The following is a 15,415-nucleotide window of genomic DNA, read 5'->3' as shown; positions in this document are numbered from 1 at the left end:
CTGTTGTATTCCTGAAAACATCAAATTGTTCTCTCATGAGGAATCATTATGATCTATTTGACTGTCCTTTGGTTGGTGCCTTGTTCTGCATGCTGAACCTTTGTAAAGATTTATATACAACTATGAGTGGAGGTTGTGAGAGCATGTCTATCCTTGGAACTGGCATTTTCTTTCTAGTTCAAACAGAACTAGAAAGGGGGAGTTTAAAAAACTTTAAGGATATAAAAATAAACCCTGCTGAGAATAAGAATGCCCTTTATTCACAATACTGTTTGTGACTGCAATCTTAAGGTTACATTGAGGTATCCTGTTGAACACACTAGTGCAGGGATGGTCAACCTGTGGTCCACCAGATGTCCATGGACTACAATTCCCATGAGCCCCTGCCAGTGTTTGCTGGCAGGGGCTCATGGGAATTGTAGTCCATGGACATCTGGAGGACCACAGGTTGACTACCTCTGCACTAGTGCATAATTGTTGTGCTGTTTCTGAAAATGTTCTACATGGAATACAGTTCCATGGGTCTGTCTCAGTCTTTCTCAAAGGCTGATTCTGCACTGCGGCAGCCACACCTGGCCGCTGCAGGTGTGATGCTGTGGAGTTTTATGCTCTGCAGTTTTCTGTGTCCCCACAGGGGAAGCACTTCAGCAGGCAGTGGAAAGGCAAATGAAGGCCCAATCCATGGTAGTTTCAGCAGAAGGCTGGCCTGGTGGTGGCATCATGTAAAAGTGGGGATTAGCCCCGCTCCCTCTTGCCCTTTTCCGCCTGTGCCAAGTCAGCCAAAGTGACATCTATGAGTTTGTTCCCATTTTATTATTATAGCAAACCTCTGAGGTAGGCTAGATGGAGCGTCAGGGATTTGCCAGCCCAGTGAGCTCCCTCACTTAGCAGGGATTCGAACCCAGGTCTCTGGTCTAGATCTGGCATTGAGTTGGTTTCACTCCATTAACTTAAGAGAGCTCAGAGTAATTCTGTAAATATGGGTGGTGGCGGTAGCAGATCAGGTTTGATTCATCTTAGTGGCAATGTGCTAGTTTAACTGCATGGATTTCATTTTCCATTACTTTTGATTAAAAATTGGGTTAAGAGTGCATAGCAAAATACATATGGTAAGCAGGGCCTTGTTTTATTTATAGCTCTTTGAGGTAGCATGTTTGACTTCAAATTACATTTGAAATGAAATCCCTAAGCTTTTATATTTGTCTATATTATACCATTTATTGCATTATAAATAGACTAAAAATAGTAATTAATCAAGAAGGAAAGCATGTAAGTCCTGGTCCAGTGTGAAAGCAGGCTCTTCCATGCATACCATTTGTCAGAATAGGAACCAAGGAATGTCCACCTGAAGACAGATGTTTTTATATGCCATTAGACAAATAGTAGTATTTGTATAGAGCCTCTTGTGGCGCAGAGTGGTAAGGCAGCAGACATACAGTCTGAAAGCTCTGCCCATGAGGCTGGGAGTTCAAGCCCAGCAGCCGGCTCAAGGTTGACTCAGCCTTCCATCCTTCCGAGGTCAGTAAACGGTAATGACTGGGGAGGGCACTGGCAAACCACCCTGTATTGAGTCTAGCCATGAAAACGCTAGAGGGCGTCACCCTCTAGGGTCAGACATGACTCGGTGCTTTACCTTTAGTATTTGTATGTGTTTGGCTAACAGATCTAGACTCAAAGACTAATGTAAAAAGCCACTTTTTAAGTAATTTATGCCCGTTCCCCAGCAAAGTAAAGAGTAATTAGCTCTTCTGCTAAAAGGTTGGGCATGACAGCCAAGAGCAGAACAATTACTTAGTCGAGTTCTACTATATTCCTTATACAATATTTTACATCTTTTACTTTGTTCTCAAAAGTACATCAGCTTGTTTCGTTCTTGTGATTTGACACCATATCTGAAAAGAAGAAGAGGGGTTTCCAGTTTCCTCTTCTGTACCCTATAAGGGTTGCCAATCTCCAGGGAGACCTCCCAGGGTTACAACAGACCTCCAGGTGACAGATCAATTCACCTGGAGAAAATGGCTGCTCTGGAAGGCAAACTCTGTGACATTATGCCCCATTGAAGTCCCTCCCTTCCCCTCCCCAAAAGCCCACCCATCTCTGGCTCTACTAAAATTTCCAGGTATTTCCTAGCCTAGAATGGGTAACCTTCCTTCCCCCTCATAGCAGTGAGTAGTCCAAGGAAGCAACAGAACCATTTCAATGTCACCTGCAATGTTCTTCATTATGACAGTGAACTGGGATGGACGCCTGTGTCACAACTCACGTCTCATGTGACATCCGGTTTGGCTCTTGAGGAGAAGCAATCTTGGGTCAGAGGCATTACTATGAATGAGAAGCTGCCTTGAAAGCAGCATTGCTTCTTCTTACCTGCTTCTCTCTGCTGCAAAATGCTGCAAAAATGCAAGGTGTGGTGCAGTAGTACTTTGTGCTTCACTCTTACAAGATTTAATTGATGAAGGGTGATCCAAGTTCAGTGACATCCGGTCATACCCACTGTTGTCAGAGGCTGGTTGTTTACAGGATTTGTCCTCACAATGACTGGGGAAGGCACTGGCAAACCACCCTGTATTGAGTCTGCCATAAAAACGCTAGAGGGCGTCACCCCAAGGGTCAGACATGACCCAGTGCTTGCTCAGGGGATACCTTTACCTTTACCTTTAAAATATTCTCACCTCAATCTTGAGGAGAGCGTAGTGTGAGGAAACAGAAAGACTGAGCTCCATTCCTGCTAGATACTCCTCTCCCAACCCTTGAACTCTAAAACAAGAGACTGGAATGCAAATGTCCATTTATATCTATGCTGCTCTTCATTTTTCACTTACACTGCAACCTTTATTATCGTGTGGGAAAGTCAGAGACGATTCAGAAACATTGGGGTCAGTCTAAACAAATTTAGAAATCAGATTTTATCAATTCGATATGGAAGAAAAAAACACGGCCTTTTGTCAGCTTGGAGGCTGCTAGTGAAGAATAGTGTTCAGTAAAGATAATCCATGGTGTTAACATACAGGGCTTTTAAAAGTCTGTCCCAGGAGCAATTCCGTTATCAGAAAATTATTAGAATAACAATTTGTCAGTTTCAACCTGTGGGCAACCTTTAGCTATCTTGCTGCCAGAATATTGCATAGCATTCACTGAATGTAAAATGTTTGACTTCACTTGCTGTGTACATTCGTTTGATATCGTTGATAGAGTGTCATGGCCTGTCAAACTGCAGGCGAGTTCATGCATGCATGTGGATCATGGTTGCAACACCTCCCAGTGTCATGCAAATGGTGGGAGGGTTTGTATGTGTGTGTGTAATGTCCTGGAAGAAAAATTCAAAGAAAAATAGGGCCTTGCCTGCTTCCTTATTTTATTTTTACATTTTTAGCCCGCCACTCTCCGAAGACTCGTGGCCGGTTACAATACATATAAAACCCCATAAAAACCCATCAACCCCCCATAAAACAAAGCAAAGATTTGCGGAGTTCTTACTAACAGCTCTTACCATAGAGTTTCTTCTGATCCCTAGAGCTGCCCTTTGTTACTTCTAGGTAGCTCTAGAATTTCCAGAAACTGTATGATAAACTTCATGTAAGTATAATTTTTCATTCCCCCCCACAGACACCAGTCCCTGCTTCCAAGGACTGTGGGCAATAGAACCTGGGAGCAGGGAATCCCTGACAAGGGGCTTAGTAAACTTAGCTATAACCTATTGAATTTTAGTAAGTAAAATGAGATTTTCTGCTTGAGCCATTATATCTATGACATGAAATGTAGACACTCATGCCCAGACCCAGTCTCACATGGATAGTGTGGTTGTACTCTGATTTAGGTCTTCATTGCAATGATAAGTGCATATTATGAAACGTTGTCACAGTTGGTATGCTACTCAACTGGTAAAGTTTCATCCCTATTTTGGGGTGGGAGGGGAGGTTTGTTTAGTGCCCAGTATTTCATTGCTAATAACAGTCAAGAGAAATATTATGATGTATCAGCCTTCCCTTTGGCAATAAAATATCTGAGAGTAGGTTACTAATGGCCATTATAAAGGGCACATTTTAGTGTGTTCCACTGCAGAAACATTAATAACACTCAGCAGATTTATTACCATTATAGTAACTTTCTTTCCGGGGCATTAATAATAATATGGCAATAATACCTACCAAACCACCCATTTTTAACAGCTAAGGCCCAAATTGGCTATAATGGGTAGAGTAGGAAATTGAGGGGCTACTGATAATCAACAGATCACTGGTTACATAATGAACACTTTGCTATTAAGCTCCCCAAAATTGCTATATTCACAATAAAATAATGAAAGCTTCCATTCTCAAAGATTGCCATGGTTCAGCTACTGTAGCCTGCCTTTATCCTCACCTTCTAGAAAATAATATGGTTCATTTCAAGTGCATATTTATGAGTCGTTTAACCAGGTATCAAGACATATGTTTGAGAACACTTTGTACATTTCTTTTTAAAATCAATATATGTGTGCTTTCCTTACTCAAAACTGGTGTCTGTAATATGGTGCCAATCAACAGCATTTCAAAATATGAGGTCAAATACTTGAATTTTAGCATTTCACGTTCATTACACTAGGGCTGCAACGCTGACTAAATTGAATTGAGCAGGATTAAATTCTGAATAGGATTGGATCAGTGGCATATTTTTAAAACCCTCAATCCCACATCATTTTTAAGTGCAAAGAATAATTACTGTAATCTAAGTGTCAGAATCCTGTTGTTTCTGCCATTATTTAGTGATGTTTATGTAGTTAGGTATGTAGACTATAGCCTTGTAAGAGTTGGGGGCAGCTTGTCTCCTGTGCTTTGTTCATGGCCCCTCATTTCCCTTCCCTGCATCCCATCCCTGCCTTCCTCTTAACCTCTCTCATTTGTTCCATTCCCCTCCCCTTCATTTTGGAGCTGAATCCCTAATCTGAGTTTTATGGCTATGTGATAGTCTCCCGCCTTTCTGGATTCTCATTGGAGGGGGAGACGGGATGGGGAATATATGTGAAGACCTGTATCTTTGGCCCCAGTTTCGGCAATGTTTCGATGAGATGACTTTCCTGCTCAATAACTGAAATCTTTTGCTTCAAGAGTTTGCTTTTCTGGGCAATTGAAGATCCTCACAAGATGCGTTGTGTGAGAAATTTCCTTGAATTTTCATCATTTGTTTCAGCAATTTTGCTCTCTCCAGGTTGGCCAATATTATTAAACAATTTCTCTCCAAAATAATGTTATCTGTTCTCTGAGATTATGGGACAATGCTGGATTTAGTCCAGCTAAACTTAATCATAACTACAACTGTAAGCATACTCAAAGCTGTGAAGAAGTAACCCCTGCTAGACACAGTAGGGTTCAAGGTGAGTGGCAGCCTAACTGTACATTTAGTTATATGTAAGCACAGAATTAAGAGGCTAAAAGCCCAGCCTAGCCTGAACTTGAGAAGCTAAGCAGGGTCAGCTACCTTCAGTATTTGGATGGAAAAACACCAGTAAAACTAGGGATGCTATACTGAAGAAGGCAATACAAACCACCTCTGCTAATCTCATACCATGAAAACTCTATGGCCCAGGGGTCACTGTGAGTCAAAAGCAACTTGATGGCATATTATTATGATGGAGGAGGAGGCTCAAAGCAGCTTACAACCACATTCCCTTTCCTCTCCCCACAATTTAGAGAATATCTGAGCGTAACTTTTGTCCAGCTTGCAAGCTGTATTAATGATAGACTTAATGATGGCATCAGAGATGACTCTGCTCCTGGGCTTCAGTGGAAAGACAAATGGAACCTCTGCTCAGGAAGCCCAGGAGAAAGGAAAACCAGGCCACAAATATCAACAAAATTTGTGTAACCCATGTAGAGAGTTGTTTCCTGTGCCAGGTTCAATATGTTTATTCTGATGATTTCATGTTACTTTAAAAACAGGTATTCATTTCTGCTTCAGGACAAATATAATGATTTGATTTCATAAATGGGAAACGTGAAGCCTCAAAGGAATCTCCATTGCCACCAAAACTGGTCAAGAGGAGCTAGGAATCTCTGAGCTGCTGCTTTCCTTGTCCTGTAACTGAGCCCGCCTTCTAGCAGCACCAAGGCTCACTATTAGGACAATAATGCAGTATCAGCAGTTTGGGAAACACATTGTAATTGGATTCACACGCTGGAACGAGCTAACAATGTCACTGGGGACAAGGAGCAATCATATTAAGCAACATTCATTAGAACATCAAATGGATGATTAAAAAAACACACCAAAAAACATCACAGAACACTTGTGATCTATTAGAAGAGCAGGTGTTTGGTTGAAGTAGTCAAGTGTGCGATGCGTATTTCTAGGTGTATGCGTGACTGTTTCCCCCATAGCATTCTGTTATAATGATTCTTCATATTCTCTTTGCTGCTCTGCAGTTCTCTTTTCCTAAATTTGTGGCTTGTAGCTTGCAGTTAGAACATCTTGTCATTGATTAGCTAGCTAAGGACTACGGAGCATTTCATGATTTTTCATGCCCCGAAAGTAATATTTACCCCCCCAAACTAAAGTATGCTGCTTATGTTATGTTGCAGCACTCTCATAAGGTTTACCAGGTAAACAACAGAAGAACAATTGGTGGAATGAGCTCCCGGAAGAGCTGAGGGCCCAGACGGAGTTGCCAGCTTTCCGCAGGGCCTGCAAGATGGAGCTCTTCCGCCAGGCACATGGTTGAGGCCAGGGTAGAGTCCTGGCATTCCAACTAGGGATCCCCCCCCCACAAGGTCTATTAGACCTGCTCCCACTCTCACTGAAGAAGACTTGACTAGCTGAACAGGATGGGATAGGACTGGGTAAAGAAGATCTGACCACTGCTGCCTTTGTTGTTGTAATTTGGGAGGATTTTATTGTATTTTAATGTCTTACTGTGTGAACCGCCACAAAACCACTCGGGGAGCGGTGGTATATAAATTGAAAAACAAATAAATAAATGTCTATTACCAGCATGCATTAATGTCTGTTATAACGATTAAGTCTATTATACGTTAATAAGTCTGATATCGGCTCAGGCTAGTCCGATCTCATCAGGTCTTGGAAGCGAAGCAGGGTCAGCCCTGGCTAGTATTTGGATGGGAGATCACCAAGGGATGCCAGGATGTCTATGCAGAGGCAGGCAATGGCAAACCTCTTCTGAATGCCTCTTGCCTTGAAAATCCTATGGGGATTCCATCAATCAGCTGTGACAACAGGAATAATAGTAACAATAATAATGTTAAGAATACAATTAAATGGGCTACGTCATCTTAATAAGTAGCTAATAACAGGCAGCAAAGTTTGTATCAGTACCGAACCAAGGAAAGTGACACCGGGAGAGACGGTGGACACTGTCCAGGATTTTTCAGCAAGCGGCTTTCTTTTCTTTAAATAGTGCATAAGTCTTTTCCTTAGGGACTGCTTTCCCACCAGCAGTGGCAGGATTCCATACGAAGAGTTAAGCAAAAGCCCTCTGCCTGTAAATACTCTGGCAAATGACTGAGAAATGAAGGAACGAGGGAGAGGGAAAAGAGCGTTTTTAGCTGAGATATGCAAGGAAATGACAGGTCATTGATATGGAGAGGTATGAAACAGCTGCTCCAGATGGAAAGTGATGACAAGGAGAGAACGCCTGGGTCAAAGTTGGCCAAGTTTGTGTAGTGAAGATGCTGGCACTGAATGGACAGATCTGGCAGGAAAACAGATGATGAAGGGCATCGAAAAGAGGCCATGATAAATTGTCCATGAGTTTGTGTCCTTTAAAATTAAAAAAATGAAGACGTGTCTGAGAAGACACTGCTGTAGGGGGCTCCCAATAATCTCCTGGGACTCCTATATAGAGGCCTCTTGTGATGATTCATGACCTGTAAGACTAATGAAAAGAAGTGTCAAATGAAGAAGAGTGAAATTGGACTCAATGGCACGGTTCCAAAATTTTGTTCATTGCTAGTGGTTTGGGTTTTTTCCCTCCTTTTTCTTTGTTAAACTTTTAAGAGAACATTTTTCATGCCAGCTTTTCTGCTAATGCAAGCTGTAGAAGCCCTTCAAAGGTTCTTGGGCATGTCATTAGACTTGCATTCTTATCACTTAAGGGGCCTGTTAGGCTAGTTGTACTCCACCATTCCGATCTTCAAAAAAGATGCTTTAGGATGCTTTGGGCTGATCCTGCGTTGAGCAGGGGGTTGGACTAGATGGCCTGTGTGGCTCCTTCCAACTCTATGATTCTATGATTTCCTTGGGCAAAATGAGACTGAATCCTATACATTTTGGAGGAAGTTCTGCAATGGACAGCAAGCTGTTTTTCACCAAAACATGTGCTGTAAAGCAGGAGTAGTCAACCTTTGGTCCTCCAGATGTCCATGGACTACAATCCCCATGAGCCCCTGCTAGCATTTGCTGAGGGTGTTGAAACGTGAGTTAGCATTTGCTGGCAGAGGCTCATGGGAATTGTAGTCCATGAACATCTGGAGGACCACAGGTTGACTACCCCTGCTTTAGAGGGTAGATTCTATGGCATTGTGCCCTGCTGAAGTGCCTTCTCTTCCCCTTCCCAGGTTCCATCCCCCCCCCACCAAATCTCCAGGTATTTCCCAATCCAGTATAGATTGACATCTTCCTTATTTCCCCCCTAAGTTATCTCAAACCTTTTCCAGGCTTGGAAAATTAACTTTTGCCCATAACAGGTATTTGTTATAGTGGTCAAATAGTTGCAAAAGGGGCAAATTACTGCATCATCAATGTGCTTAATATTAATATTTAATATTACATTTAAGTATTCTCTTTCCTCCTTTGTAGGAGCAATATTTGATGAATCTGCAAAAAAGGATGAAGAGGTGTTCCGTATGGCAGTTGCTGACCTTAACCAGAACGATGAAATTTTGCAGACAGAGAAAATCACAATTTCAGTGACTTTTGTGGATGGCAACAACCCATTTCAGGCAGTTCAAGAAGGTAGGATTTTGAGCATGGTGTATTTTCCTGGTTGTGTGTCACTAAAAGTGCTGAATTCTAGATATATAGCCATGTGTTTTTATGACTCAAGTGGAATTTATGAAAAATCTTAACGTCTTATGATTGTTTTTAAAATACTGTAAATCGTAGACACTGGATAATTTATTTGGATCTGTGTCTCTGGATGGATTGTTGTGGAGGATCTCAAATTATAAGTATGTTATTGAGTGGTGCCAATATTATGGTGGCCATGAACTCTACATTTTTTGTTTAATTCTGTTCATTAATGAGGGCATTTATTGATAGGACAAGTTCTGTTTGTCTGTAGAGAATGTGTAAAGTGGAGGTTCCTTTTTCTATGTGCTCTGAAAAGGCATGAAACATAAAATTATGGCATATTTTGATTAGTGAGGATCTGAGATTGTAAGGCATATAAAAATAATGTGAATTTACTAGGGATGATCAGAATCCTTTTATTCCATTGTGATCAAGACTAATTCCGCCTTTAATTCAAGGTTTTTCACTCTAGTGATTTCCCCCTCAAATGTTGTGAAACCTAGAATGATTCCAAACAATAAAATGTTCCTGCCTCTTTTTCCATTATCCATGGAGATCTTGGACAAAGGAGGCAAACATGAAAGTTCTACATGTGCTATCTTGTATAGTCCTGTGAATTTGGACAATTCCTGTACAGATTTTTAAGAACACAACAGAATCTAGAATGTTTCTACAAAACTATTTGTGTGTACTGAAGGCCCCCTCACCCCCGGATGAAAAGAATGCAGTGGTGTATTTCTCCAATACAGCAAAAGGGGAGAAAGTCTTCAAAATTAGCTCTTTAGGTTTCTAAAACCATGCTTTCAGCATTGGACACAAGTCCTTTTGGAGGGATTTATTTCTCTCTATAATCCTTTTTGTTTCAATTTTGAAAAACATGAAAATGTTTTACCTGGAAATGTTGAATCTCTGAGCTGAACAAATATGCACCTGTTGAATTCTAATGAGAAATGTTTTTCCCAGTGTTCATGGTGTGTGTGGGTGGGTGGGTGGGTGGGAGGGTGGGGGGAATGAAAAATGCCAACTAATTTAAACCTAACGTGAATCTTTCCTGTGGTACACTCAGTCTGTGTGTAAAGCCATATTAAAGTGATATCAAACACAGTGGCTAGAATAAGTGGCAAACTGATCATCTCATTGAGCATTTAATTAGATTTTTGTCCAACTGGCACTGAAGGCAGTTTGGAGAAGCTATTCAGATCCATTGTAATTGAGCCATGAATCTTAGGAAGTCTGGGCCAATCCCTGAGCATTTATATACGGAGTAGATTTGACACAGGAGGTCAACCACTGGCATGTTTGAGAAAAGGACAACAGAAAATATGTTCTGTAACATGGATGCCACCAAGGGCTTTGGCTGGGATGGGCTGTATGTTTTTTGCCTTCTCTGAGGGTGTTGAAAAGTGAGTTAGCACATTAAGTTCTGAACAAGTGCCCTAAGGTCATAGCCACAACATGGTAGGAATACAATAAAATGATCTAAAAAGGAATTTTAGGGCTAGCAAAATGCTTCAATGTAGTGACTGTTTATATCCATTGCTGGCTGGGTAAAAGTAAATCATGATCACCTGGATGTGTCTGTAACTCTACCAGCTTTTGAAACAGAAATGGTCAATCAGCTATCTCTCTGTGACTATGGAAGGCACTATATTGTTACAATTCTAAATAATGCAATAGGGTCTGCAGAAGTGATGTTCCTTGTGGATTGTACTGGATTTCTTATTTATATATTACTAGCTTCAAAGCCCGTTCCTAAGAATGGGCCTTGAAAGGGTCCCCTCCCCTGGCCCCCAGCCAGGCAGCTTAAGGTGGCTTTGGGCCACAGTCTGCAGCCGGATCAAGTCGGGCAGGCAGGGCCTGGCCAACTCATTAGCAGGCCCAGGACAGAGTTCCTTAGCAGGCAGTCAGCAGGCCAGTAGGCTCTAGTTAGCAGGCCCAGCCTAGCAGGCCAAGAGGCCCTCGTTAGGAGCCGCAGCCTAGCAGGGCAAGAGGCCCCCGTTAGCAGGCCCTCCACCATGACCCTTTGCCCAGGGCCCTCTCCCCTTACCTGCTGCTAGCTCCAGGCACTGAGGTGCATCTGAGAGCAAAGAGGCTAGAGTCCCGGGACAGAGGGCGGGAGCTGCAGGGGTAGGGCCAATCAGGGTGCAGCCAGCTTTGCTGACTGACCCTATTCCAACTTGGACAGCTGGACATGTTCCAACCCCAGGCTGTTTCACACATATATATATAGAGAGAGGAACCATGGATAAGGACAGTTCTTCACAGAGAAAGATCACTTATTCGACATTTATTAGAAGACATTACACATGCTTTAAAAGGGTTTTTTAAAGATTTGCCTACTTGCAATATCCTGGATTTTGTTGCACTTTAACTATTAAGAAATATTAATTCTTTCTATCTAAATGTAGCAGGATGGGAAGTAGGGATTCTGCTTTAAAAATAGTATGAACTGTTCTTTTTTAGAAGACTGGGTTTAGGAAAAGGTGGAAGGGAAACCTAGACATAAGTCAGAGGAGACCTGAAGTTTTCCGGCCACCCGGATGGACACCTGTTCTTCTGTTAGGCAATGATACTGCTTTGCCCTCCGGTGACATCACTTTTTCAGGATCTGGGCTGTCAGAGATCATTCTCCGTCTCATCCTTTGCTCCAAGGAATCGGTCATGGAGCAGTTCTGCAAGACTTAGTACCGCCTGAGGCATTGCTTACACCTAGGTGACTGTTTGTTCCATTCAGTGGATTTGGCAAAGGAGCTCCCCCTCTGACAGCCTCCACAAACCTCTGGCTTTCAAATCCTTCAAAGCTTCAGCTCTGTCAGCTCACAACTCTGATCTCATAAATTGGACTTGCCACACTTGCCTTCACAGAGCTTTTCAAGGATGCATCCTGACAGTAAATTTCAGCGTGAGCCATTTCCCTCCTTTATACTATTGACTTTTAAAAGTCCTGTCCTTTTTGTATAGCATGCCCCTAAGTAAATAGTCAGAGACAGATCACTGTTTGAAGTAGCCTCTCTCGATTGCTTTTCTAGTGTAAATGGCCAGTGGGGTTAGAAACGATGTAAGGGTGGGAGGCATTTGGGGGCTGATACACAGCTCCATGGACATCACGTGAGGATTTCTGAATGGGAACCATCTCCACTGGAAAGTATTGCGATTGGCTGAAACGGAAGTACCAATTGTAGGTTTTAGTACAGGGGTAGTCAAACTGCAGCCCTCCAGATGTCCATGGACTACAATTCCCAGGAGCCCCTGCCAGCGAATGCTGGCAGGGGCTCCTGGGAATTGTAGTCCATGGACATCTGGAGGGCCGCAGTTTGACTACCCCTGTTTTAGTACATGGCTGTTTCACTTATGTAGCTTCAGTTTTGACCCAGTTCACAAATTTAGCAGGTTGGCTATGCTTTAGTAACAACACAAGATGGATCAGACCAGTGAACCATCCAGTCCAGCCTTCTGTTTCACACAGAGGCCAACCAGTTGCCTTGGAGAGCCAACCAATTGCCTTCTCCTGAATTTTCTCCTAGCACTGGTTTTCAGAGGTTGACTTGCCCATAGATGTGCAGGATACGATGTATAACAGACATATATGGATGTATCCTCCAGTAATCTAATCCCCATTCAATGCCATCTACATCAACAGACAGCTGTTTTTTTAAACTGAGACAGTTCTGCCTGAATATTTTACTGGGTGCTCCAAAATTCTATAGTTATGGGACAGGGAGAATGGCATATCACCTTCGATTCTGGTGTGTACATGTGGACAATCAATGGCATGGACACTTGCTTGGCACAGTTAATCAACCGAATCTCCATCCAGTTAAAAAGCCAGTTAAAAGGTGTTTTTGTTGGTCATGTCATTATCACATGATAACCCAGTTCTTTAAACACATTTTATCACAACATACTACAGAAAGGTCTCTCTGCTTCTAAAGAGCAATGACTTTCCATTTGATTAGCACCATTTTCATCAGTTTTCTCTGTCTGTCCCTGTGAACTGGGTTCTCAAAGTAGACATCTACCCCTAATTATACATCTTTGGAAATCACCTAAACCCATGACTGTGTCCATTCATGAGGAAGGATCTGTTAAATTCAAGGGGATTTTTAAAGGATGCAGCTCCCTTATCAAGTATTTTTTTGCATTAGCAACCCTTAGAGTGGGGTTTCCAAAATGGAACTGGAAAATAGTAGAAGACACTGAGACTTCAGTGAAGATTGGGAGCTAATCTAGAGCAACTGGTTTTATTGGTGAACTGAAACTCCATAGAATGGTTTTTCTGGTATGGGGGTCAGTAGAGGCTCTTTGTTGGGGTTGGTAGAGGCAACCCTGGCGATACGCATCAGGATCTTTAAGTAGATGGTACCAAACTGTAGCAGTAGCCCAAAGGTTTCTTGCAGAACTAGATTTTGGATTACTAAACTGACACAGGGTGAGGTTGGAACTGAGCTGTACCAGACTTATGTCCTCAAGATACACTTACGCACGGATGCATGTGGACTCTTCTAATGTGCTTTTGATAGAAGTAAGCTGAACTGACTGCCTGTGCATTGGATTTAGTTAATTTAGCCAAAATGTTTTGCAACAAAAGAACATGCCAAAACCAATGAACAAAGCCCTCATTCCATAATGCCTTTTATAATTTTGCCTTACTATAAATAATCACTGATACTGGTATTTCAATTTCATTATGTTTGACAAACACAGCATGATGTTCTGAGCTTGGAACTGGAGGAGAAAAAGATCAAACACAAAATATTTGCCATTCAGGATATTCACTGGAATGCATATACAAATACTAATTGAATCATCATTAATTTTTTTTTGGGGGGGGGAAACTTGCGGTTGGAGAAGATCATAAGGCAGTGAGCCTTTATGAATGGTATTTTAACTTCAGATAGCAGAGGATTGTAAGTGGACAAGATATGTGAAGGTCACTGGCAGGATTTCATACAAGGAAAGCTTTACAATCAGAAATTGCTGCCTGGCAGATTCAGCTCCTCTAGCTGTTTGCGACTGGAAGCGACATAATAAGGTTGTCCTTTCCTGTTTCTTTGATTGCCTGAGAAACCGGTTGAAATCCACATATTTCATGGGCTGCTAAACTTCTGCCATATGCATTGAGGCTGCAGATTTCTTAGCATTTCGCAGAGCTGTTTATTAGCTGGTACGTATTCAGGTGGAGATTAAACCTTTATGGCATTGCAGTTCTTTGTTACCTTTCAATTTCATTTTGGGTATGCTTTCTTATCCTACAATAAAATGGCTCTGATGTAAAGTGGATATATTCATTTTTAAGGGGGGAAAGAAACCTATTTGGTGGAGAGGAATTTTTGAACTTTACAACAATAAGGGAGGGTGAGGATAAAAGAAACTCAATTTGCATCTGTTTCTCTGGCCAGTAAATTGGCCAATAAATAGGGTTGCCGGGTCTCCCCTGGGCATGGTCAGGACAGGGGGTAGGGATGCTGGATCCAGGTTGGGAAACTACTGGAAGTTTGGGGGTGGAGCCTGGGGAGGAGCATTTTCTTCAGGGAAGCTGATCTCTGTAGTATGGAGTTAATTCCAGGTGATCCACAGGTCCCACTTGAAGGGAGGCATCCTTAGTTCTTAATCAATATACTTGTGCTTTCCTTAATGTTCAGCATTTCTGTATGACATTGACTTTTTATTTACCCACTTGATATTTGGACCCCCACTGAAGGAGGTCCATCAAAAACAACTCCCCTTCCCTATGCTGGGGAGCTGAATACTCAAAAGCCATGTGGAAAGGGGGCTTTAGGAAGGAATTCATATTCAATGAAAAGTTGGCTGAATGCTACTGACTGTCTTGGATGAAATCTGGAGGCATTGGCTGAATCCCAAGAACATGGGGGTTAAGGGTAAGCCCCTTTTTTTTTCAACCTGTCCTTTTTCCTTGTCCTTAGTGGCTAAGATACGTGGCTGGTTCCCAAAGTCCTAATCCTGCAAGTCCTCCCAATTTTCATCTCTCTGTGAGAGGAGCTATTCATACAAAATTTTACTGTAGCCCTGTTCTCAAATTAGACTGAACACTTCCACATCCTTCATGCACATGTGTGTCTGTTTCTGGAGGTTGTAAAACAGCATGTAATCTGTGTTGAATGTTACATGAGAATTGACTGAAAGGATCTGATAGCCATCTTCAAGTATTTAAAAGACTGCCATACAGAGGATGGAGCAAAGTTGTTCTCTGTTGCTCCAGAAGGACAGCCCAAATTCAATGGGATGAAATTAATTCAAAAGAAATTCCATCTAAACATCAAGAAGAAGTTCCTGACAGAGCGGTTTCTCAGTGGAACAGGCTTCCTCGGGAGGTGGTGGGTTCTCCATCTCTGGAAATTTTTAAACAGAGGCTAGTAGCCATCTGATGGAGAGGCTGATTCTGTGAAGGTTC

General features: G+C 42.2%; 1 protein-coding gene across 8 annotated transcripts in view; it reads left to right on the top strand.

Moving 5' to 3' along the window:
- The window catches only part of GRID2 (glutamate ionotropic receptor delta type subunit 2), an 857,916-nt gene that overhangs the window by 171,839 nt on the left and 670,662 nt on the right, over positions 1 to 15,415 (top strand). For all 8 annotated transcript variants that reach the window (XR_013224929.1, XM_077300873.1, XM_077300872.1 and 5 more), the window contains one exon: positions 8,791 to 8,946. Coding sequence is in view for 7 of the 8 variants with exons in the window: in XM_077300873.1 (XP_077156988.1) it covers positions 8,791 to 8,946 (156 nt within the window). In the remaining variant the exon portion in view is untranslated. The remainder of the gene's footprint in view (positions 1 to 8,790; positions 8,947 to 15,415) is intronic.

Source organism: Paroedura picta, chromosome 10, assembly GCF_049243985.1.
Source record: "Paroedura picta isolate Pp20150507F chromosome 10, Ppicta_v3.0, whole genome shotgun sequence".
Lineage (NCBI taxonomy): Eukaryota > Metazoa > Chordata > Lepidosauria > Squamata > Gekkonidae > Paroedura > Paroedura picta.
Note: the sequence above shows the minus strand (reverse complement) of the source record. Positions and strands in the feature narration are given on the sequence as shown.